The 25,104-nt window shown below is 52.8% G+C and overlaps 1 protein-coding gene across 1 annotated transcript; it reads right to left on the reverse strand.

Annotated features, from left to right (window-relative positions):
- Positions 1-11,426: 11,426 nt before the first annotated feature.
- ENO1 (enolase 1) lies at positions 11,427-23,710 on the reverse strand. The gene is made up of 12 exons (XM_053997778.1): positions 23,622-23,710; positions 20,213-20,306; positions 18,825-18,920; positions 16,546-16,604; positions 15,847-15,916; positions 15,527-15,660; positions 15,156-15,378; positions 13,435-13,632; positions 13,004-13,205; positions 12,752-12,860; positions 12,295-12,353; positions 11,427-11,893 (listed from the first exon to the last, which is right to left on the reverse strand). Exons 2-12 carry the CDS (start codon positions 20,295-20,297, stop codon positions 11,824-11,826), a joined length of 1,305 nt encoding a protein of 434 aa, XP_053853753.1. The 5' UTR covers positions 20,298-20,306; positions 23,622-23,710; the 3' UTR covers positions 11,427-11,823.
- Positions 23,711-25,104: the final 1,394 nt, after the last annotated feature.

Raw genomic sequence — 25,104 nt, forward strand, 5'->3', positions numbered from 1 at the left:
GCGGCGGGTGGGGGGGAAGCGAGCGGCGGGGACCCCGCGCGGTGCCTCAGCAGCGGCAGCCCAGGGGCATCTTCCCGGGGAACAAGGAGGGGACGGAGGAGGAGGAGGAGGAGGAGGAGGAGGAGGAGGAGGAGGAGGAGGAGGAGGAGCGGCCGGTCCCGCGCTGCCCCCGCCCGCCCCTGCCCTCACGCACGCACGCACCGCGGGCGCCCAGCAACGCCGCCGGCCGCGCGCCCCGCCAGTATCGCCGCGCGCCATTGGCCGCCGCGCCGCGCCGCGTGACCCGCCGGCCAATGGCGGCGCGGGATGGAGGGGATTTAAACGCGAGGGGAGGCGGGGGCGGCGCCGGGCACAAAGGCGGCCGTGAGGGAGGGAGGGGAAGGAAGGAGAAGGAAAGAGGGGAGCCCCGCCGGGGCCGAGCCGCCCCTCCCTCCTCCCTCCCTTTCCCCGGTTCTGCGGGCCGGCTCCGTGATCGCCGTCCCGAGCGCCACCGGGGTTGTTTTGAGGTGTCTTTGTCCCCCGCTGCTCCCAGCCCAGGTGTCGGCTGTGCAATCACGGCGTGGGTGAGGTTAGAAAGGAGCTCTGGGACCCCATGCCCGCCTTGTCCCCGGCCCAGAGCACTGAGAGCCGCCTCCAGCCATGGGGACACCTCCGGCCATGGGGGCTCCAAACCCTCCTGGGCAGCCCCTGCCGGCGTCCGACCACCCTTAACGTGAGGAAATTCTCAACGTCCAAAGGTCCAGCCTGGCAGCACAGGCCTCGCAGAGGTCCCACCCGAGCCTTCCCTGGTGCTGCTCAGGGGGAAATTGACAGAGCCGCTGCATGGTTTGGTTTGGAGGGGCCTTAGAGCCCATCTCATCCCAGCCCATCCCACAGCTTCCCCTGTCCCGGGACACTCTCAGGGATGGTCAGCCTGGTGAGGATGACCCCGGTGCCCAAGGACACTCAGGGATGGTCAGCCTGGTGAGGATGACCCCAGTGAGGATGACCCCGGTGCCCAAGGCTGGCCCAGGACACTCAGGGATGCTCAGCCTGGTAAGGGTGACCCCAGTGAGGGTACCCCAGTGCCGAAGGACACTCAGGGATGGTCACCCCGGTGAGGATGACCCCAGCGAGGATGACCCTGGTGCCAAGGACACTCAGGGATGCTCAGCCCCGTGAGGATGACCCCGGTGCCCAAGGACACTCAGGGATGGTCACCCCGGTGAGAATGACCCCAGTGAGGATGACCCCGGTGCCCAAGGCTGGCCCAGGACACTCAGGGATGCTCAGCCTGGTAAGGGTGACCCCAGTGAGGGTACCCCAGTGCCGAAGGACACTCAGGGATGGTCACCCCGGTGAGGATGACCCCAGCGAGGATGACCCTGGTGCCAAGGACACTCAGGGATGGTCACCCCGGTGAGGATGACCCCAGCGAGGATGACCCTGGTGCCAAGGACACTCAGGGATGCTCAGCCCCGTGAGGATGACCCCGGTGCCAAGGACACTCAGGGATGGTCACCCCGGTGAGGATGACCCCAGTGAGGATGACCCCGGTGCCCAAGGATGCTCTCAGGGATGGTCAGCACCATGAGGATGACCCTGGTGAGGATGACCCGGTGAGGATGACCCCGGTGAGGATGACCCGGTGAGGATGACCCCGGTGAGGATGACCCTGGTGCCCAAGGACACTCAGGATGGTCACCCCGGTGAGGATGACCCCGGTGAGGATGACCCGGTGAGGATGACCCCGGTGAGGATGACCCTGGTGCCCAAGGACACTCAGGATGGTCACCCCGGTGAGGATGACCCCGGTGCCAAGGACACTCAGGGATGCTCAGCCCAGTGAGGATGACCCCGGTGAGGATGACCCCGGTACCAAGGACACTCAGGATGGTCACCCCGGTGAGGATGACCCCGGTGAGGATGACCCCGGTGCCAAGGACACTCAGGGATGCTCAGCCCAGTGAGGATGACCCCGGTGAGGATGACCCCAGTGAGGATGACCCCGGTGCCCCAGGCTGAGCAGCCCTGCTGTGCTCAGTCCCTCTGTCCTGTCCTGTCCGACGTGCGCCGTTCGCCCCGGGCTGGCTCGTTCTCATGAATTAGTGAACAGTCATCAGCCTTAGGAGTAAATGTGCGTGAAGTGTCTTCAATGGGAGGCGAGGCAGGGAATTTTATGGCTCTGTCAGAAGCTGCAGCCCATCAGCCCTCCAAGGTTCACACTCTGGATCAGTCACATTCAGCTGCTGTTGCTGGCCCTGCACTGAATGTTCAGATTATGCATAAGTGCTTTTCTGGATAAACAGCTGATGCTGCTTCTTGCTGCTCTGTGCAGCGAGGAAGTTGACACAACAGCAGAATTCCAAATTACTGAGTAGCAATTAATAAAACGCTTGGTCACTTAGGAGATTTTTTAAGCTTCTTCATCTCTGAGTTATCACATATTTAGACAAGATAACATGAAGGTACCAGAGCTGAAAATAGAGCAAACTTGTTATTTAACATTAACCTCACCTCTCCTCCACAGGCCAGCAGAATAAATCACATGGCTGTAAAGAAAGTCACACATTCTTCCCGGGCATCTGAGCATTTTCATGTGGAATTATATCTTCCTTCTGAAAAGGCACTCGGATATGTCAGGGCAGATTTTGCCCTCAATTACACCCGTGTAACCCCAACTGTTTGCTGTCTCTGTAAACTGTCTCCGTGGTCGGTGCCAGTGGTGCTGCAGAGGTAAGTTTGAGGCTGTTATTGCCTTCAGCAGGGGGAAGTGGGAACTGTTCTCACTGAAGAGAAGGGAACACACAGGGAGATCTGAGCTCGGCACATCAGAGGAATTCGGTTCTCTGCCCGGAACATGCAGGACAAATTTATCCCCAGCATAACTTCGGGGGCATTGCCACCAGAGGGTGAGACACAGAGCTGATTGTGTTCTAATAACTAATTTAGATAAGGGTCTGGAAATGCACATCAGCTCAGTGGCTGACACAGCCATCTCAGAGCTGCACTTAGGCTGTCCTTCATAGAGCCCGATTCCATCTCTCCTATTTTCTGCACTAATTACAATTTCATGTTCCTTGGCCTCTGGATGTCTGCATTAAAATCTCCATGAATTGCCACGGTGGCAGGTTTGCCTTCAGCTTTTCCCAGTTGCTCTCTCTGTGATGGGGAAATTCTCCACAGCAGCCTCTCTCCCTTCTCTTCCTCTTTGCTCTCCTCTGCCCTGCTGAGGGAGTGGCCACACAAGGATTGGAAATGTTTACTCACAACGTTTTGATGCCAGATTTTGTTCTTAAACAAACCCAAGCACTCCTGGGGGGGGAATAGCCTCATAAATATAAGTATAATGTGTGTATCCTAGTGCAGAGGAGGCCACCACCTTGATGAGAGGGATGGGGCACAAGGAAAGGCTGAGAGGATTGGGGTTGTTCACCCTGGAAAAGAGAAGCTCTGGGGTGACCTCGTTGTGGCCTTCCAGGACCTGCAGGAGCTGCAGGGAAGATGGAGAGAGAGGATTTACGAGGGCTGGAGGGACACAGGGAACAGCTTCCCACTGCTGGATGGGATTTTGGGCAGGAATTATTCCCTGTGAGGGTGGGCAGGCCTGGCACAGCGTGCCCAGAGCAGCTGTGGCTGCCCCTGGATCCCTGGCAGTGCCCAAGGCCAGCCTGGGACAGTGGGAGGTGTCCCTGCCATGGCAGGGGTGGCACTGGATGGCCTTTGAGGTCCTTCCCAACCCAAGCCAGTCTGGGACTCTGGGATTCTGTTGTGTAATAAACATCTGTGTAGCCCCCAAAATTATTCCCAGCCAGTCCTAGCAGGCAGAGCCACATCCTCACACCACGAACAAGTGATCCAATTATGAGTTTGGTTCATAGCCAGGGGATTGCTGCAGGAATAGCACTTGAAGCTGCTGCTTTTTTTGGGTTGTCTTTTTTTTTTTTTTTTTTTTTTTTTTGTCAAAGATGCAGCTCTCCCTGTGGACAATAATAAACAAAGCCACAGAGCTTGTCCCATAATCTTCTCCCAGCTAAAGCCACGGGGTTTAGTTAACACAAGGGAGATCAAGGAACCCCCAGATGCTGCTGAGGGAGGCCTTTGTTCCTCTGTGTGGTCACTGCAGATTTTTGTGGGTCACACCCAAGTGGAGAGAGGTGGCTGGTGGGATGGGTGGGCATGTTCTATGTTCTGTGTGCAAAATACTTGATGCTGATGCAGGTTGTCCCTGTGAGATCCTGGCAGGCCCTGGCAAGGCAGAGTGGGAATCTCTGGGTGTTTGTGCCTCTGTCCCCCAGCGCTCCCAGGAGGTGGGAACTGCTGGCACAGAGAAAGCCTAATTGGCCAAATCCACAGAGACACCTGAATTGCAGCGTGCCGCACGGGGTGGGGGACCCACAGAGAATGTTAATCCTCACATCCCTGCTCCTTACCCCTGGATACCTGTGAGGATCTGAGCAGCAGAGTTTCTGCTGAGCGCTCCTGGCTCCCCGTCCTGCCCCTGCCTGGTTCCCATCTCCCACACCCTCCCAGGGCCTTGGGGCCTCAGTCACAGAGTTCAGCTCTTCTGGGCACCCCCAGATCCACTGAGGCAAGAAAACATCAGGAGCTTCAAATTATTACTGTTATTGTGGTGGTGGTGTTGTCGTCACAGAAAAATCACACCACGTTTGACCTGTTACCATTCCATCCCCTTCATTTCAGGGGAACAAAACCAAACAGTGGCAGAATTCCACTGGGTGGTTCTTTCTCCCTTTGCCAACCCTTGCACCTGTTTTATTTGACATCCATATGGCAGTGTATGTGGTGTATTTAACTTTTTAAAATTATCTCTCTGCAAATCTGTTTTAACGTAGCTCTTTTTTAAATAACTGACACTTTGCCAACTGATTGAAACAAAAATCTATGAGAAAAAAAAAAAGTCTAACGAGGAACTATGAAGTCAAAACACACCAATACCGGGAATTTTGTGAACACCATTTCAGCCCAGCTAGTTAAAATAATGGAGGGGTTTTTTGGTCTTTAATTCTCCAGTCATGAAATTACAAACCAGTCCTTGACCATGACAGATGAGACAGGTTGTAACCTCAGCAATGCAGTAAAAACTCAGCTCTAATGAAACAGGCAAATGTCAATACAGCGATTAGCTCGGGAGATAATATTCTGAGAGGCTTTTACAGATGACCTAACTCCACTCACAAAAAAGGATTATATTCTTTCTTTCCCTTTGTCATATCTGAACACCAGCCCTTTAGCTGAAAACTGTTTGCTTTGGGGGGTTTTCTGCTTTGTTTTGTTTACTGTAGAAATCTCAGGAATTTAAAATCTCATTTCCACAGATATTACCAGGGAATTTTTGGAAGGCTCATCCCACTTGGAGGCCAGTGCTCTGGATACGTGTGAACTCCCCCTGGCCACAGAGATCTCTGTGTAGAAGTGGCTGTATGGGTTGCAGTGGAAGCAGAAGTCATGGAAATGAGATTTAAATCAGTCTGGGCATATTCACAGCCATTGGAGGGGGCAGCAAGTGCCAGGGGCTCAGCAGAGCCCCTGAAAAAGCCCAGTGCTCTTCCCTGAGTTATGCAACTTCTCGGAGGCTGGAGGAACGAGTTCCCAGCAGGACTGAGCTGGGCTGAGCTGGCAGGTGACCACAGCCACTCTGTGTCCCTCTGGGAGAGGGAGAACTGCTGGGGATGGGAAGGAGATCAGGGAGCTGGGGACCCGCTCCCAGCCAGCCCCACCTCGGGGCTCCCTGCAGATCCCCAGGCGTCCTCAGCCACCTCCGCCTGGAGGGGCCTTGGCTCTGTATTGGCTCAGCCCTTCTGTTTGGCCAGGAAGTTTTGAAGGCATGGGTCACAGAACCCTTAAGGTGGAAAAGCCCTCTGACATCACCCAGTCCAACCATTAACCCTGCCCAGTGCACCACCAAACCGTGTCCCGACACACCTCCCAGATACCTCAGGAATTTGGGGGGAAGAGCTCTATTTCCTGCGTGACCATTCTCAGGTTTCTAACACACAGCACATACAACCACGAAATTTCTGGGTTTAATATTTTGAATATTTTAAATCCCAGAAATGTAAAATGTTATAAATTAGTTTCCTCATTAAGTTAAAAAAAAATTTAAAACCTTTTTATCTTTTAAAGGTTTTCAATTTCCCTGACTCAGACCATTTCCTAGTGGGTTCTGCATAATGAATATTAGCAGAGGTTGGCTTACCACAGTGTCTGGTGAGACTCATTTATCAAAGCCCAGGATGTGCGCCGTGCAAAGGGAAAAAAAATCCCATTGAAAGGGAACAAAAAAATTTCAGCCCTAACAATCGTTCCTCTCATTTCTGTAAACTTGGGCATGTTCCAGTGCATGTGGAGAAGGGACAAAATGGCATCTGCAGAACATGAAACGTGTCTAACGAGAGATTTGTGCACCTTGAAAGGCACCAGTGCTGAAGCTGCAAATGACTAATGAGTCTTTCCTCAGGAGTGGGATTAATTGCATCACCCCTTGATGCTCAGCTCTGGATCCTGCCTGCACCTAGGGACAGGCACAGGAACCCATTCTGGGATTTACATTCCAGCTAAAACCTGCTAAACAAATTAAATAGAACTAACTTGCTTTCAACCCCAACCAGCTGCTGGGCTGTACCAACATCACAAACTGGCAGCAGCCCTTTGAAGCAGGGAGATGGAAAAGGGATCCGAGCACCGGAGGATTTGGGGTGAGTTTTTGTTGTGTTTTTTGGTGCCTTTTCACCCTCAAGGCTCCCAGGCTCGTGTCTGAGCAGCCACTGGGCACTGAGCTCATGCACATTCACTCACACAAGCACAGGGGCACGTTCACATCCTGCTCGATGGCCACACACACCAAATCTCGAGGCTTCTCCATCTCCTTTCCAACAGCAAAGCAGTTTTCCACCAGGCCATGCACAGGGACAGGACAAGGTGCCTTGTGCAGATGCAGTGGGGATCTCACACAGCTCAAAGAGGGGCTATTTCAGTGTCTTCTAAACTCCTGGACTCTGCTAAAGGGAATGCACTGTCAGCCACAAGCACAGCACAGAGCTGGCTCACTTCTACATTCCTTACAGTTAATATCAATTGATTGCTCATAATCAATTATCGACTGAGCCCTCACAATAGAAGCAGATGTCAAGCAGCTGAATCTGATATCCAGGGGAGGGAAGAGGAGCCCAAAACAGGGGCTGCTTGCCAGGGCTGGCCTGCTGCTTTCTGGTTGTTCACAGGTTTGCTCTGGCACTGCTGAGCCTCCCTCTCCTGCTAAGGTGGGACTCCTCAGCTGGGCACTTTCTGCACCCCACTGTAAATGCACCACTGCTCCTCCAGTGCAGGAAGCAGTAAATGCATTTACAAGCTTCCCTTCTTGTCCTAAGTGACCGACTTCCCTTTGAGCTGTTATAAATGACCAAAGCAGTCAAGGGAGAGATGGATTGATTTCAGATTTGCATTTTTGTCCTTCCCACTGCAAATTGCTCCTCCAGGAGGAGGTGCCTGGCTCCCACCTCCCCCTTGTAGCTGCTCTTTTCCTGCTGTTGCAACACTGCTGCCTTTGATGGCACCTCTGAATGGACTTTTCTGAAGGGAGAGAAAACAGAGCCTCGGCAATGGGAACATTTCCATTTCAAGCACCATCTCTTTTTCCCTCTCAGCACTTGTTATCTTCAAAGCACTGCACAAAACCGACTGAGGAATCCTCCCCAGCGCCCTGGGAAGTGTCACCCATCCCTGGGGACAGGTGAGACAAGTGAGCAGCAGGGAAATGACACAGCAGAGCCGAGGTCTGGGTGCACAGGGCTCACACCTGCGGCTCCCCGCGGGGCCTCTCTCACTGCCGAGCCTGGATGTTCACACCCTTCACCCCGAGCAGCTGGGCAGGAGCCTGGGAGGGTTTGCTCAGCACCACAGAGACCTGCCTGCCTCGCCAGAGCCACCCACCGCTCCTGTGTGGGGCTGGGGACAGGCTCAGAGCTGCAGACAGCTGCCCTTTGGAGCTCCCTGGGAGCACGTAGCCTGCTCTGGGACTGCTCCAGGCCAGGTGCTTCCCTGGCTCGTTTTCCAAGGGAACCCTACCCCCGTGGCTGCCACAGGCACCCCCAGGCCCCCGCTGGCCCCGTGGCTGCTGCCAGCCCCATCGGCAGGGGGACACTGACCCCGGGATGCTCCTGCAGACGCTGCTGTCAGCACGGTGTCAGCTTGCCTGGCCTTTGTCCAAGGGGTTTATTTTGCAGAATTAGCCCGTATTCCTCCTCTCTCCTGTAACTTAAGCCTGTAAGTGGCACCTGGATGATTAAATGTGTGTGGTTCCAGACAGAGCTGCGCCTGTGCCTCGTGCTTCAGGCCTGAGATTTCACCACACACTTCAAGTGTGGCTCAAGGAAGTCACCTGGGCATTGTGATTGTTTTCTTCCTCATAGTTTATTTTGTATCTGTCATTTTTATCATCTGAGTTCTTTATTCAACCCCTTTTCTTCCTCCATTCCTCAGTTCTCTTCCTTGTTTTTTTGTGGGTTTTTTTCCTCTGCCTTTTTTTACCTCCAGGCTTTCCTAGCAGAACTGAGGTCTGCAGCTGGTTTGGCTTTATTTCTTCTCCTTGTTCCCCTTCTCCACACCCTGCACGTCCCGTCTCCGAGTGTCTATCCATGGAGCACAAGGTGCATGCACAGTGCACCACATCTGATGGCACCTGGGTCCCCCTGGGTCCCTCTCCCTGCAGAAAGGACCAGAGCGGGGCTCCCCAGGCTGGGCCAGCCCCAGCTCCACCCTGGTGGCAGCTGCAGGGAGAGGTCACATTCCCACCTGCTCAGAGGAGCCAGGCTCCTGCGTTCTCACACCCACCCACAGCTCTATCTGCAGGGAAATCATTTCACCCTGCAACACAAATGCACAGCAGTGAAAGCTTCCCAAGGGAGTGCTGGGCCTGAGCTGGTGCCTGGCACGGCTCCTTCAGTGCTGCCACAGCCCCAGAGCTGCTGGGGGCAGGCAGGGCTGGCTCTGAGCCCTGTCCCCGTGGCACGGCCACCCTCGGTGTCCCAGCTCAGCCCCAGCTGCTGAGGGACGGTCAGGAGTGATGTCCTCACTCCCACCACGGGCTGATGGCTGGCAGGAAAGCCAAATGTTGAATCATCTGGTTTCTCAAGATCACTGAGGGATGGCAACATTCCGTCCTGTCCAGAGCAAACTCTTTGGGACAGGGCCTGTTCCAGGCCTCAAAACCAACACGAGAAGTCAGTGCTAAGAGCAGGCTGGGCTACAAGGCAGAAAAGCCAGCCCTACACACCTAGAAACAGCCAGGGGTAATGGGAGAGCTTTCCCACTGCACTCCTTTGCATCACCCCATTATAAATCCTGTTCCCAAACAGCTCCCAGAGCACCTCCTGCCTCTCCCCTCGCCCATCAGTCAGCACAGCTCTGCTTTTAAGCCTGGCTGCTATTCTCAGAGCAGCCTCCCAGCTCGTGTTTGCTAAGCTGATGCCTCCTCTGCTCCAAGGAGTGCCATCCCTGCAAATTATTGCAGTAATAAAGCCACTGGCTGTGCCACATTTCCTCTCTGTTATAAAGCACAGCCTTTCGAGTCCAACTCCATGGGGACAGCAGGGAAAGGTGAGGAGCTGAGCAGCAGGAGCTGAGCCCTGATTAAGGAGCAGACACAGCTCCCCCCCTCTCCAGCTCTGCAGGTTTAGGTCTTGATTTTCAGCAATCAAATCTTGTTCCCCTCACTCCAAACACACACAGCGTTACCAATCATTCACTTTTCTCTAACACGCTTAAAATTCTTATCTACAAACCCCAGCCCCACGTTCCAGCACTTCCCCACTCGGGGCTCTTTTCTTCCTTTGCAAGTGACTCCTTTCAACGCTGCAGCCTCATTAGGGAGAGCCTGAATCTGCTGCAGCTGGAAGCACCTCGCTGATCTGGCCCAAATACTCTCAGAGATTGAACTTGAAAGCTTTCTGTGAGGGGTTTGATGGGACAGGTGAGCACAGCATCTGACACGGCAGGATTGATTCGCAGTGCAGGGAGGAACACACGGTTCAATGGCAGCTGACTCCAGCTTTGGGCTGCACAGCCCAAGCAATGTTCCAACCCTGCCATTTCCTGGTTATTTTAAGGCACAGCACACCCGGTAATTGACCTGTAACTGTTCTCTCCACCTTGCTCTGACAAGGTGTGAACGATAATGAATTCATGCCCGGCTCCTTTTGCAGTGTTAACCAGCACACGTGGAAGGGGCTTTTGTCAGAGCTGGGACTGAGCTCTTCCTCTGAGCAGAGCAGGATTCCAGCCTGGCTTTCCCCCACAATGATGTGGCTGCACACAAGCACAGCAGCCCAGGTGCCAGGCCCTGCTCCTGTCACTCATTTCATCACAGCCTCACTGCCCTTCGGGGTTTGGGCGATTTATGGCAACCAGTGACCTGATTTTCCAGCTCCTTTTGCTTCCTGATGCTTATTAAAAGAAAATCACCAGGTGGAAATAGAGGCCCAGGTAAGGGGGTTGAGCATTTGGACTTCACTTACTGAAGTGCCAGGTGAGGAACAGCCCTACTCGTGCTCCTGAACACAGCTCTGCCAAAAGGCTTCCTAAACCATTCTGCAGATATTAGAAGCTGCCTCTTTGAGAGAAGAAAAATCCCTTGATAGGATTTGTGTGTAATTAGCTGGTTTATTCATTTAACAGGTCTAATTCAGAGATCAGCTAAGTGTGAAAAGTGCAGTGGGCTTCAAATCTGCCACGGAGTGCAAACAGCTCAGAGCAAGGCCTGGGGAAAGGACAAATGTGGGAGAGAGGAGGCCCTGGCCCGGTGCTGAGCTGGGGCTGGTAAATTTGGTATTTATAGCAAAGCTCTTCTTAAGAGCAGCCTGACAAAGGAGATAAACCTCCTAAGGAAACAGAGCTGCCAGGTGCCCAGGGAAGGTTGTTTCCTTGTTATTCCCACACCAGAAGGGAGGATATTCTCCCCGGCGGGGTGACACGTGCCCTGCAGCAGCGCTGGCTGTACCGCGACGTTCAAGGACACAGAACGCGTTTGTGCCAGTGCGCTGCAATGCGCGGCGCGCCCACCGGGGGGCAGTGCTGGGCACGGCCCGGCGCCAGGGCAGCGGCAAGAGTCATTAACAGAATCGGAAATTAATTACGCTCTTACTAACCTGCCACCGCGGAAAAAAAAGGCAGCAAGAACTGCCTTAGACATCCTCTCGCTCGGTTGTGTCATAATTTGTTTTTTCCTGTCTGGGAATGGACTGAGGTCACAACTCAGCTGCCTGTGACAGTACCCACACAGTAACAACCACTCTGGGGACAGAGACACCCCAAAAACTCTGATGAGCCTTCAGGTCCCTTCAACAGAAACCATTCCATGACTCCATGATGAAAAGGGGGGAATCCCTGCTCCCCAGACGCCTCCAAATACTTCCAAGCCACACACATCGTTGGGTTGTTTGATGCTTTTATTTACCACATGTAAAAACACTACTGTCTCTGTCTGCAGGTACCTCTTGCTGCACTGCAAATCACACGGCTCCAAACGTTGAAGATGAGACAGGCAGAGAAGGGAACTAAAGTGTTTATGCCCAGAATCACAATGTCATGACCCCCGAGGGTGTTAAATACACAGAACACCCCCAGGGACTGTTCTACAGAAGCAGCAGAGCATTACAATTAACAGACCAGAGTTGGTGAAAACACTGGGTGAAGGGATCATCTAGAGGATGAGGACCTGCAGACTGGTCTTTTCCTTCAGCTGCCCTTATCTTTCTAGTACAGGTAACGGTGATCTAAGTCAAAATAATCTAGTGCTGAACCAGAACAGAGGGGACTCTTCCACGCTTAGTTGACACGAGGGTTCCTGAAGTTCCTCCCAGCAAAGCGAGCCTTGCTGCCGAGCTCCTCCTCAATTCTGATGAAGGACAGAGAGCACTGGGTGTCAGCAGCCAGCAGAGAACCCCTGCACTAGCACAGGCTTCACACTGAAACACCTGGCCCACCTGGTCCTGGGGGCCCTACACTGACAAGGCAGCTCCCACCAAGCCCCCGCACAGTGGGGCAGTGCCACACATCTGACACAACTCCACCCAAACGTTTGAGATGCCTGCCAAGAGAACAGCCTCGTGCACAGAGGAGTGTCACAGTGCAGCATCACATGGTGGGATCTGTTCTGGACCTCACCCACCCAGCAGCCACCTGCACCCACAAGCACCTCTGCCATGCCCTGCACTGCAGCTGTTTCTGAGGGGCAAAGCCCGAGCTGTGCCCCAGAGCAGCAGCAGAATGAATGCCCTTTCCCAGCCCCAGGCTCACCTCAGCAGCTGGTTGTACTTGGCCAGACGCTCGGATCGGCACGGGGCACCGGTTTTGATCTGAGGGAAATCACAAAGTTAGTGAAGAACTCGAAGTGCCAACACAAGACTTGCTCAGAGTGATGAGCATCACCACAAGCTCTGCTTGGGCATCAGGCTCAGACATGCAAACACAACAGGTCTCGGGAGCAATAGAGGTTGTGCATTTGCTGTCAGCTGCAGGACCAGGAAACCCCAGTACAGCCACTGGAGCCAAGACCTTTGACATTGCTGGTTAAAGGCGAGTTTGCAAAAGATAAAGTGTTCCCTTATCACACTCCATTAACAAATCAGCTCCCTGCAAACAGACACAGCAAATCTGCACCCCTGGAGGCAGTGCAGTGCACCATGGCTTTGGCTTCACCCCCAAATGATCCCATGAAGCAAACAGCCAAACTGCAGCAGCTGCAGATACCAACCTGGCCAGTGCAGAGACCCACTACCAGGTCAGCAATGAAGGTGTCTTCTGTCTCTCCAGAGCGGTGGCTCACCATCACACCCCAGCCATTGGACTGGGCCAGCTTGCAGCTGCAAGAGATCAAGAGAAGAAGCTCACACCATGCCCTGTGCCCAGCAGCCTTTGCTCCAGTGGCACTGCCAAGGAGCAGCACAGGACTCTGCTCTGTACATCCACCTCCCCACCCTGGCCTGGCCCAGAGGGCAGAACTTACGCCTGCAGGGACTCTGTCACGGAGCCAATCTGGTTGACCTTGAGGAGGAGGCAGTTGCAGGCCTTCTCCTCCACAGCCTTGGCAATTCTCTTTGGGTTGGTCACAGTCAGATCATCACCAACCACCTGGATGTTGACGCTGCCAGTGAACTTCTTCCAGGCACCCCAGTCATCCTGGTCAAAGGGGTCTTCAATGGACACCACTGTGGAGGGACACAGCAGCTTTAGGACGCTGCCAGCACTAAGCTTTGGTACCAAAGTGCTGCAGACAAGGGCTACCCACTTCCCAGAACATTCCCGAGACCCCGAGAGGCTGAGTAAAGCAGGAGCTCTCAAGCTCTCCTGTAAGAGGGGCTGCACACCAACTCCCTCCTTCAGCAATCAACCCTGATTCACCACTACTACTGTGTTTCTCACTCATGAGCTACTTACCAGGGTAGTTCTTGACAAAGCCCTTGTACAGGTCAGCCAGCTGGTCAGGAGAGATGTATCTGCTGGGATCATCAGGGGATTTGAAGTCCAGGTCGTACTTGCCGTCGCGGTAGAACTCCGAGGCAGCCACGTCCATGCCAATGACCACCTTGTCAGTGTAGCCAGCCTTGGCGATGGCCGTCTTCAGCAGCTCCAGAGCTGCAACACACACAGGGGCTCCTGAGTGCCTGCAGGCATCCTAACCCCAAAGCCCCTCACTGCCCAACAGCAGCACGCTCACTTGGCAAAGGAGCTCCCTTACCCCTTCAGAAAGCCCAAAGGAAGAGGTTCTTAAATTCTCCCACTTCTGAACTGACTGGAACAAGATATTACTTTAATGCTGCTTTTAGCTTGTAATACCCTTGAGACACCATTATGGGATTCCTAATCTCTTCAGGCAGGACTACATGTCAGCCCAGAAAGCTTAATACTAGATGATACCACATCCTCTTTCAACTTTATGCATGTGGGCAGGAAGCAGTGCCTGCACTCTAATCCCTTTTAGCTCCAGAGCAGGTGTTCACCATGGAAGTGGTGAGCATCCAAACCCTGGCAGCAGGGAGACAGAGCCTGCCTCCAGGAGGAGACCCCTCTTGGCATCTACCTGTTCTCCACGTGCACATTTACCTGCACAAGAGGGGACAGAACCACTCAGCAGAAGTCTCTGGATACTGCCCAGTGTGCTACTATTTGTCAGAGCCCCAGTGACCCTGAGTTGCAGGGGAGCAGCAGGGATCAGCTGGGCTCTGTTTGCAGCAGGAAGCTCAGATAAAGTGTTTTCTTTTGTTGTTTGGGTTCTTTTTGTGTGGGTTTGGTTGTGTTTTGTAAGATGCTAATGTAGCACAAACTGCAAAAGCAGCTGCTGCCAGCAACAAAAATTCCTTGGAATGTAATTGTCATTCAAGGTCATCTTCACTGATGTCTGCAAGGGTACAGACCCAGCAAAGCTGCATGTGACACTGGGACTCAGAAATGACACAATTGCTGGTGCTGTCTCAGTATCTTCAAAAAAGGCAGTGCAGGTCACCAGTCCCCTCCACAGTAACATAACCAACAGCTGTAAAGTAAAAAGCAACTGGGCCGAGCTCCTCTCCTACTGCCTTGTGAGCAGCTCCATTTCAGGAGAGGCAGAGAAAGCTCCTCTGGTAGTTTTTGTAGGAACAGATATTTTGCTTCCCACAGGCAAATTGCCTCTCCCACAGGTTCCTGAACAGAACTGTTTGGCCATGGAAGCATCAACTGCCTCAGCTTCCCAGGCAAGCCTTCGTGCCCTCCCACACACAACCAGGCAGAGCACAAGCTGTTTTCCCTCTTTGTCTGCAGAAAAACAACTCCACTGATCTCTGTTGACTTCTGGAACACCTGCAGTGCACAGAAGTTCCCACATCACTTTTCAACTGGAAGGGCACAAGGTTCCCTTAAGCTGCTACAGGAAGGAGAGTAATGAGGCACTGAAGTAAAAACCATCCTGTCCAACTGCAGAAACTGATGTCCAAGGGAATACCTGACCACATCAGTAGAGCATCCTAGGATGTCTGCCAAGGTAAGACACAGAGTAAAGACAAAGCAGGAAGTTCTACACCTTTGATCCTATTGATCCTGCTTGTCATTATATTGGGCAGGCTATCAGCTCATTCCCCAGCTGTCAGTTACATCTCCTCCCACACTTGGCTCATTCTCACCTTCTTTGTTTTCCAGGATGTTGGGGGCAAAGCCACCCTCATCCCCCACGTTGGTGGCATCCTTGCCATACTTCTCCTTGATGACGTTCTTGAGGTTGTGGTAGACCTCTGCCCCAACACGCATGGCGTCCTTGAAGCTCTCTGCCCCCACGGGCAGGATCATGAACTCCTGCATGGCCAGCTTGTTGCCAGCGTGGGAGCCCCCGTTGATCACATTGAAAGCCTGAATGAACCAGGAAAAGCCAGGTTGGAACGTGTCAGGGGACGTGGTAACAGCCCTTGCAGTCCCACTCCTCGTACTCTAGAGCTTGATCCAAGAGCACCAGGCTAAAGTCAAACCAAGGCCTAGCCTGCCCCACCCAGGGACTTACGGGAACTGGGAGAATGACTTCTGGATTTCCAGCAAGGTCAGCGATGTGCCGGTACAGGGGAACACCCTTCTCAGCAGCACCGGCTTTGCACACAGCCAGAGACACACCCAGGATGGCATTAGCACCAAATTTGGCTGAAATGGGAAGAAATTGATTAGAGAAGTGTCTTTATAAAAAGAGACTCTGCAATACCAGCCCGTGGTTGGAATTGCGGCAGTGCACAGCACATGGCCATACACTGGCTATTGGTTCTGGTAAACAGAATTCTACTGACCCATCTTTATCTTTTCACCCCTCAGTGCAACACAAAGCCCACTCACATTTGTTCTCTGTCCCATCCATTTCCAGCATCAGCTTGTCAATCTTTTCTTGTTCCACAACGTTCACATTCTGCAGAGGGAAGCAAACAAACTGTTTGACACCAAGCACAGGCACACAAGCCCTCACCTAGCCACCAGAGCACTGACACCCCTGGCAGGCACCAACACTTGCTCAAGGGCAGCTACCAAGAGCTGACCAGACCAATTCCTGTCACTATCACACAGCAGCAGCCCAGGGCTGACAGCTGAGCTGGATGTGCCATCGCTTTACCCACTATCACTTAGGTCTGCATCAGCCTTTGTAGGCCAGGCTTGGTGCCCACAAAGCACAAAGGAGTCTCATTCAAGCAGACTTTTCTAGATCTTCCCTTCAAATTATGCTGCTTGGATAAAACCTAGCTCCTCCTCATCATTCAGCCACTCTTTGAAGCATAAATCAGCTTGTATCCTAGCTGCACCACTGCAGCTCCCAGGGGCTGAAGTGTTTCTGCACACTACAACACCAGGCTGCTGGAGAAGGTTTCATTACGTGTTAGATGTGCACTCATTAAGTAAATTAAGTAAAACCATTGCTGTGGTCAGTTTGTTCACATGCACTCCAACACACAGGCTGACACCCCCCAGGTGACACCCCACCAGAGGATGGTTTGGACACTGCCTGGCTGTGGGAGATGTTAAGAGAAGACAGATTGCTCCTACCTTGCTAATCAGTGCAGGTGCAATCGTTTTATTGACGTGCTCAACAGCTTTTGAGACACCTGGAAGGAACAAGCAAATCAGACACTGGTCAACACACAGGTTATGCAGGGATTAGTAGGGGAACTCGGGAACATCCAGGAAAACCACCTCATGCTACCCCAGCCCAAGCTGAGCTTCTGGCCAGGTGTGAACACTGAGAGGCCCTGGCTGGACTGGGAGGCACATGAAGGAGGCGTTGGCTAGGACTTGTCCAGGAATGCCAGGTTAGTCTGCCAGGCCATGCACTGGAGAGACTCATCCGAGTGCCAGGGCTGCACTGGGAGCACATCCATTACCTGTGTGCACAGGGCCGTGGCCAGGAACTCGTTAACATATTTAACAGCTCTGGAGACACCTGGCAGAAGCGAAACGGACACCCGAGTCAAGGCACAGGTGACAACTCACAGCCAACCCCAGAGGAATGCAGCAGAGGACACAAACAGGCAGCAGGAGCCTGGTACTGAGCAGTGGACTAGAGACAAAGGGCTCAAAGAGCAGAGGAAGCTGTGCAAGGCCCTGTGTGGGCTCTCCACCCAGGTCTCTGTAACTCTGCCATCACCACTGCCAGCCCAAACCTCAAGGGCCTGAACCACAGCTTTTAGGGAAGGCTTTAGGATGGGCTCTCCTACCAACTCGGAGAATCCAGGGGTAAGGGGAGGGAAAAGGTTTCCCCAGAAGTTACACATGCAACAGCTCAGGCACTTCACTACCTGACACTATTTTGTAACTCTGCCATAGCATCACCTTATTTACTGTGCAGTGTTTAAAGACTTCCAAAAACCCAAGCTTCAGAATGATGAATGCTATTTGACTGCATCCTAAACAATATTAATTGCTTTTCCAAATGGTCTAAGTCTGCAAACCTCTATTACAAAAGGCCTAACAGCTATCTGCAACTCTTCCCATTTGATTATTATTTTTTCATAACTCGTGTTATTTCCCAGCTGACAAAGCCCTTCAGCTACAGCCTGTTAACTACAGTCTAATTAAATGCCATTAAGAACTGTCCATAGGATCAGACTTAAGAGGTCTAAGCACACACATTTAGCACAGTGGGGTAAATACACATTTACTCTTTGCAGGAAGAAGTGCCCTGGGTAAAGAGCATAAGAGCCTCAGGTTTTTTGGGACGTTCAGTCATCCAGGCATTTATTCTCTGTTAATATATTAACAGCCATGAATCTCCTAAGACAAGGCTCTCCAAGTTCAATTTAGTTATCCACTTTAATTGTTCTTTCTTAATAGGCAAAGAATATTTCAGCTTCTTTTCACCTGCCTGGCAGGAAAGTTTGAAAATAATTCTCTCTTCCAGCCAGAAGTCAAGATGATTGCTCACACTTCAGAGGCACCATCAATGCTTTTAGAGCAGCAAGTTAAGAAGGAGCCCTGCCTGTCCAAGCTCTCAGAATAATCACCAGAAGTACTACTGGGATGTTTATGAGGTAATGGCATCTTGTTTGCAGCTATTCCTTCTCACCCATACTTGTTCCCAAGCCAGCCTGGTGACTGCTGGGTTCAGGTTCTATTCAGAACACACAGCCAGTCTCCAGACAAGTAAAATATTACACCACTAACAGAAACTTAAGTATCCTGGCTACCTGTAATGGCAGACAAAAAGCCAGAGTGGCTGTAGCCATTGTGGGGTCTGAAATAGAGGCACCTTCCAGGACCAGCAGTGCAGAGCTGCACATTCACAGGGGACAGAGCTGGCATAAAAGCTCAGGGTCAGGATTTAACATGCTGGGATCTAAGGAGTCTGCAGTCTCAGAGCTGACAGATGTAAGGGCTCTGGGAAAATTCAGGCTATGAAAAGACCTTGTGACTAACTGCAGGATGACTGAGGCTTTTGGAGCTGGCAGTTTAGATGCCATTACAACACTGGTAAAGCACTCTGCCACGCTTCAACACAGTGCAAGGGGAGCAGGATAACAAAGTACAGCTGGACACATTGTACCAGAGACATTGTCACCTGGCTGGGTGTGCCCAGCTCCACACACCCACCTGAGCAGGTGCCCTGCCCTGCAGCACCAGGCAGCTGCACTGCTGCAGGCAGTCACCCTCCAGGTCATGCCCAGGGAAACCAGCCACGTCTGCCTTGCCTCTGGCCAGCTCACAGCCCACGCCTGCCAGGTGCTGCTGTCACTCCCTGTCTGTCCCCTCTGGCCCTGCTCAGCTGCCAGGCCTTGTGCAGAACACAGACAGCGGGACAGGAGCCCAGCAGTGACAGGGCCCAGCTTTACCTTTGCCCATGTAGCGTGTCTTGTCATTGTCACGGAGCTCCAGAGCCTCATAGATTCCAGTTGAGGCACCGCTGGGAACAGCAGCTCTGAACAGACCTGTTCACAACAGGAAAAAACACCTTGGCACGCTCAAACCCACTAAACACCCCCCAGGCACACACCATCCCAGCCTGCCACACACCTCCAGCCCTGCAGCTGGGAGAGGGAGTCTCCAAACCACACCCCTGCTCACACACAGTGATCCCACAAGGGCTTTCTGCTCATTTACAGCATCACCAATTTATCAGCATCTCCCTCACACTGATCAACAGCAAACTGACTCCTCCTCCACTGTGCATTTCAAGAGTTAAGGAAGGCATCCATTCCCCTTCCAAAAATGATTGCTTCATTCACTGCATCTGCTTTTGAGCTCAGGCAAGGCAAGCTCTTAAATTCTTCTAGGATGTGGCATAAAAGGGACAATTAGGAGACCTATTTTGTTCACAGGAGTTCTGAGCTCTTCTGAGAACAGACAGCCCATTCCTTCAGCCAAGGATGCTGAACTTGGAGCAAATCTGCACTCTGGAGCCTGCTCTGGGGCTCAAGATGCCAACTTCAGCCTCCAGTCTTTCCCTTATCCCACTAAATCAAAGAGCTTAGTGGGGGCAGTCTCATTAAATGACTGCATTAATCTTTTGAGGCAGAAAGATCAGCTCTTTAGTCAGTGTATTTACAGCCATTGTGTTTGCTCATTCCACCAAATCACATTGGTATGAGGTTGCACAATGCTTTTGTCAGATCCTATCAAGATGTGGGATGAACAACTAACAAACCAAGGGAAAGTCCTACAGTAATTAAAAATATAAGATGCTACATGTGAAAGCCCAATTAGACAAGTTCTTTAGTCATGCCCAAATACTTAGGCAGAGGAGAAACCATTACCAAAAGTTCAACTGTGCAGCAGAAGACTCTGTCATTACAGAAAGCCACTGCAGACAAATTAAGAATTAAACTTCAAGTGTACTCATACAGAGTGTGGGGAGCACTGACAACCAGGGCCATTAGCAGCTGCTCAAGAACAGAGTTTCCAGGAGCTTTCCCAGTTTATGCTGGGGCAAGGGAAGGAGGGCAGGTTTGGAACAGCTCTCCCACAGTTTAGGCTGTAAGAAGCAGCACCCTCCAAAAAACTCTGCACTGCCCAGGCCAGGAACTCGAGCTCAGCAAACTCATCCAACAGAATGAGGCAGAGGCTTTTTCTGCAAGACTCACAGCGAGTTCCAACAAGTTTTATGTGTGGAGAAAGATGTCAGCACACTTCCACTGCTAGAACAGGACAGGTTGTATACTCTGCCTGCCTGGAGTTCTGTCAGCTCTAGGCCAGGGATGAACACCTGCAGCTGAGGACTCACCTTTGTTGGTGTAGAGGTCTACCTCAACAGTGGGGTTGCCACGGGAGTCAAAGATTTCACGGGCATGGATCTTGGTGATAGACATCTTTAGTACCTGAAAAAAGGAGCTTAGAATTAGTCATTGAATGGTTTGGGCTGGAAGGAACCATAAAGCTCAAGCCATCACACGCCCTGCCATGAGCAGTGAGACTTTCCACAAGACCAGGTTGCTGGATGAGCCTCATCCAGCCTGGCCTGGAACATTCTCAGGGATGGGGCAGCCACAGCTTCTCTGGGTAAGCTCTTCCAGTGTCCCATGACTTTTATGATAAAGAAAAAAAATCACTTCCTTATGTGCAAGGGACAATCTCTTGATGTTTCCAAATGACCTGAACTGCAGTATCAGACCCTAGACTAGACAGAGCAGCAGGAGCAGATGACAAATCTAAAGGGACATCACCTCACCATGTCAGAGCAGCAAAGAGCTCCCAAAACAGCAACTCTCTGCTATCAGTTAAGAGTTCTTTTTGATAAGAGACCAGAGTGCAATAGCTCTCAGCATGCACAGAGTGCTCTTAGTATGCACAGCAGCTGCTCAGAGCCAAACGGAACCAATGACGAAAGAGAAGCAGCCACAGCTCTCATTAAAAACTTGCATTGATAGTTACACCCTGTTGAGCATTTACACAAATAGTTTTTCCTCTTAACTTTTCATCTTAAAAGGAAAAAAAACCATCCCCCTAGTCTTTTGAATATTTCCTTTTTCCCCTTCTTACATTTATCCACTTCAGAAAACTGCAGTAAGGGAATTCTTATGTAAGCCCAGCTACATTTTAAAAATCAAGTCATACACATGCCTGTAAGCCATCGACTGGCACCAAACCCAGCCCATCTGCACAGAAAAAAGCTCAGCCTCAGAAGCACAACTATCTGGAAGCTGTTTTTTTGGCAAGCCAATGTGGGTGGCAACCCTGTTTACAGAAATGGTCATGAATCCTTCCACAGTTACTGCAAAGTTTAAAAAACATGACCTTAGAAATGCTGCTGCTGGCTCACGGTCTGTGAGGGGGTAGCTGCACACACTCGTTCCTCCCCCACAGCAAACTCTGCCCTCCCCAGGTCAAAAGCACAGGCAACCTTTGCTTTCCCCCTTTTGGCTTTCCTGTGTCCCTTCCAGCTGTCCTGCCCCTGCATGTTGTCTAAGATTTCAGTCAGACCCCCACACTGACACATGATATGACTAAAATATGAAACAAGACAGCTTCTTCAAGCTGACCTTCACGCTGCCACTACCCAGCTTCTATCAGTGAACACACAAGCTAGAAATAAATCCCTGCAAGGCTCTGCTTATCAGTCCCACCCACACTTAGCTCTCTGCAGATGCACTGAGCAATGGCTAACAGGAAGAATGCCCACTTATCCAAGAAGGGCTTTCAGAGTTTATCACCTGCTAAACCTTACTTTCATTTTTTAGAAGGATTTTGGCTTTGCCACAGAATTTGGTGGCTCATTCTTTGAAAGCACAGCCAGTTTCCAGGACCTCTCAGTGCAGTGCTACAGCTGTTTGTTGACCTTCACGAAGGAGGCACTTCAGGAACACACACTGCAACAACTTCCACTGGGAATGTCTGCCAGGTCAGACATTACTCCATCCTCGACAAAGGACCACAAGTCCCTCCCTCCTCTGCAGAAAGAGGCATTTCACAGCACTGCATTACCCCAGAAATCCTTGATGCTCCTTTTGCAAACTCCCTACTCCTGTGTTCAAGAAACAAGCCTCCCTTTGAGCTACAGGGTAAAACTGATGCTGTTTAGCTCACCACGGCGTATTCTGCCTCAATCAAATCAGTCAACTCATCCAGAACACAAGGGTCAGCCCTTGTGTGCCCAGGTTTAACCACAGAAATGCTGACTGAAGGCAGAGAGGACCTTTGTCCTCTGCCAAACACGCAAACACCCCGGTGGCATTTAACGAGCACGCTGCCTTAAACCTTTTTTTTGCAGCATAATCGGCTGACAAGGTCACTGTCTCCCTTCAGGGGAAGCCACACGCTCCAGTTTGCCTGGCCTGCCCAGGAGCACCTACTCCAAGGGTAAGCTACAACCCCTGCCAGCTCTGAGGACCTTCTTCACTACCAGCTCAAGTCTAAGAAATCACCACTTATTCCTCATCTGACCCTGCACAGGGAATGCAGTACTCTCAACTGGAGATTACTCCAATTGAAAATTATTTCCCAACATTTTTTTATAGGCAACCCTACCACCAAAACCTGTCCTTGTGAGCTATCTTGCAGCCACACTTCTCTAAAATCAATACAGGGTTATGGCTGAGCACTGCAAGCATCTGAATGGAGATTTAAAAAGCAACACTAAAGTTTAGCCATAGAAATAACTGCCCTAGTGAGTGTCTTATTACACAGGCCTGCCACATTTATCAGTGGAAGCCTCTCTTGACACTTAAAGGTCCTTATGACCGTAACTCTCATACCACCAGTGCTCTGAAAAAAGCTGAGACCTTTGAGTGCACTCTATCAGATCCCAACGTATTAATTCCCCTGCCAAAGCACTCCCTGAAACTGGACAAATGTGCACATTCCAAGCCTGCTCCTCTGCACTCCACGGGGTATTAATCCACCTCTACAACGTGATCCACCAGGTTCTGAAGGATGCCTGGCAGGGAGCAAATCACAGACACGTTCAACCACTTTCTCCCTCTGCGTTTGGTAAGATGGAGGCCTGAAACTGCGTTGGCTCAGCCTGTGGGTTTGGATGACAAACTTCAGTACTTCCTGCCGGGCTCAGAGAGCCGTGGCCCTACCCTGTGACTCAGCAGGCAAGTAACGGAGCAGGAGAAAGGCCAGGATCCTCTCTGGCAGCCCTGCACGAGGCAAGATGCTTAACAGGCAGCTCCTTATCCACACCTGCACATCCAGCTGCTGCTCCCCAGCAACGCTGCCTCGGGACAACCAGCGCTTAAATACCCACTAAGACACCTCAGGCACAGATGGAGCGCTAGTAAACGTTAAATATTTGAGATGGGAAGCTGAAGGACATCCACTAAAGAGGGGAAGGTCCAAATCACCACACGCAATCCGAGAGCGACTGTTAATGATTAAGAGAAAAGAGGTTAAACTCTGCCTTTGAGGATGCCTTGACCCACCGTATCCCCCTGATTCTGCCCCCGCCTTGACCCACCGTATCCCCCCGTTTTTAATCCCCACCCCCGCACACTGCCGGGGTTCAGGCCGCCGCAGGCCCTCCCCGCCCCGCCGGTGCTGCAGGAGCACGCAGCGGCCTGCGCCCCCCGGGGACCACCGAGCCTCGGCCCGGCCCTTCGCCACGGGGACGACCGGGGCTCCGCGGCCGCTGCCCGGAGAAGGGAACCGCGGCCTGTGTGCCCGCGGGGCGCTGAGCGAGCCGCCGCACTCACCGCTGTGCCGGCAGCCCCGCTCCGCAGCCGCACCGCTGTCGCCGCCCCGGCTCTGACTGAGGCCCAACGGCTCCGCGCCCGCCCGCCTATAGCCGCCCTCGCGCGCAGGGCCCGCCCCCCGGCCGCGCCCATTGGCCAGCGCCGTCCCCCGCCGCGCCCCGATTGGCCGCGGCCGCCTCGCGCCAGCGGCGGGCTCGCGTGCGTGCGCTACGTGCGGCCCGGCCGCGGCCTCGTGGAAAATCCCCGCGCGAGGGGGCGGGGACGGCGCGGCGCATGCGGGCGGGGGCAGCGGGCGGGACCATGTGGAGCGGAGCGCGGGGGGAGCCGTGAGGGACGGGCGCGGCGTGAGGGACGCCAGAGGGGATGTTCTGGCTGGGGAGCGACGCTGGACACCAGCCCGTGCCAAAACCCTGCCGCGGGCAGCCACAGCTCCCACTGCCCCAGCTCGCTCCAAGCCCCGTCCGTCCTGGCCTGGGACGCTTTCAGAGTTATCCTCCATCCAGAGTGCCATGGACACCCCGTGCCAGAGCCTCACCACCCTCACGGGGAATTTCTTCCTAATCTCCAGTCTAAACCTGCCCTCTGTCAGTTTGAACCCATTCCCCTTGTCCTGCCACTACTCGCCCTTGCAGGCAGTCCCTCCCCATCTCTAAGTTCCCCTCAGGCACTGGAAGGCCGTGACCAGGCCGCCCCAGAGCTCTGCAGGCTGAACAATCCCAGTTCCCTCAGCCCTTCCTCACAATCGTGTCCAGTTCTGGGCTCTTCAGCACAAGAAAGGCAAGGAGCTACTGGAGAGGATCCAGTGGAGGCCACAAAGTTGGGGTCTGGAGCATCTCCCTGATGAGAGACGGCGGGGCTGGGCCTGGGTAGTGCCAGAGAGCCTGAGGGGGTGTGGGAATAACGAGTAAACCTGGAAGGAGGAAGGCTGGAAGGGATGTGTGTGCTCCAGGAAAAGGTTAATTACAAACGCAATAAATATCCACTCAGATTTTGAAGTGAATAACCATCACACTTCCTGGAGGGGGGGAGAAGGAGCACTAACGTGATGGCTGTGACAGCTCACACCAGTGTGCCAGCAGGAGCACAAACTTCTCTGTTCTGGGATAGTGGAAGGTGTCCCTGCCCGTGTCAGGGCTGGGATGGTCGAGCTTTAAGGTCGCAGCAAGCCAAAGCATTCTGTGTTCTGTCTGTGAGGATGTGGCAGTGCCCAGTTCACCCTGACTGCACCAACGAAGCGGTTTTATTGCTCACACATCAGTGAAGTTCGTGGTGCTCCAGCCCTGCCTCGCCCTGCCAGCCTGTGCCTGATGTAACTTCTGGGCACATTTTTCTTTCCTTCCTGAGAACATCCCCTCGGGACAAGCTTAAAGTCTAATAAAGAGCAAAGGAAGTCTGCAGGACTGACCGTCCCGAGGCACTGCACGGGAATGCTGTGACCCCGGGCTGGGACAGAGGGAGAAGCCCTGAGCCAGCCAGGCTGGTT

The sequence above is a fragment of the Vidua macroura genome, chromosome 23, assembly GCF_024509145.1.
Source record: "Vidua macroura isolate BioBank_ID:100142 chromosome 23, ASM2450914v1, whole genome shotgun sequence".
In the NCBI taxonomy this organism is placed as follows: domain Eukaryota; kingdom Metazoa; phylum Chordata; class Aves; order Passeriformes; family Viduidae; genus Vidua; species Vidua macroura.

Coding starts and splice junctions, on each gene's coding strand:
- ENO1 (XM_053997778.1), bottom strand. CDS start 20,297: ATGTCTATCACCAAGATCCATGCCCGTGAAATCTTTGACTCCCGTGGC. Junction 13,206..13,434: donor CTTTGTCAAGAACTACCCTG/GTAAGTAGCTCA, acceptor GTCCCTCCACAG/TGGTGTCCATTGAAGACCCC. Junction 12,861..13,003: donor GTGACAGAGTCCCTGCAGGC/GTAAGTTCTGCC, acceptor GATCTCTTGCAG/CTGCAAGCTGGCCCAGTCCA.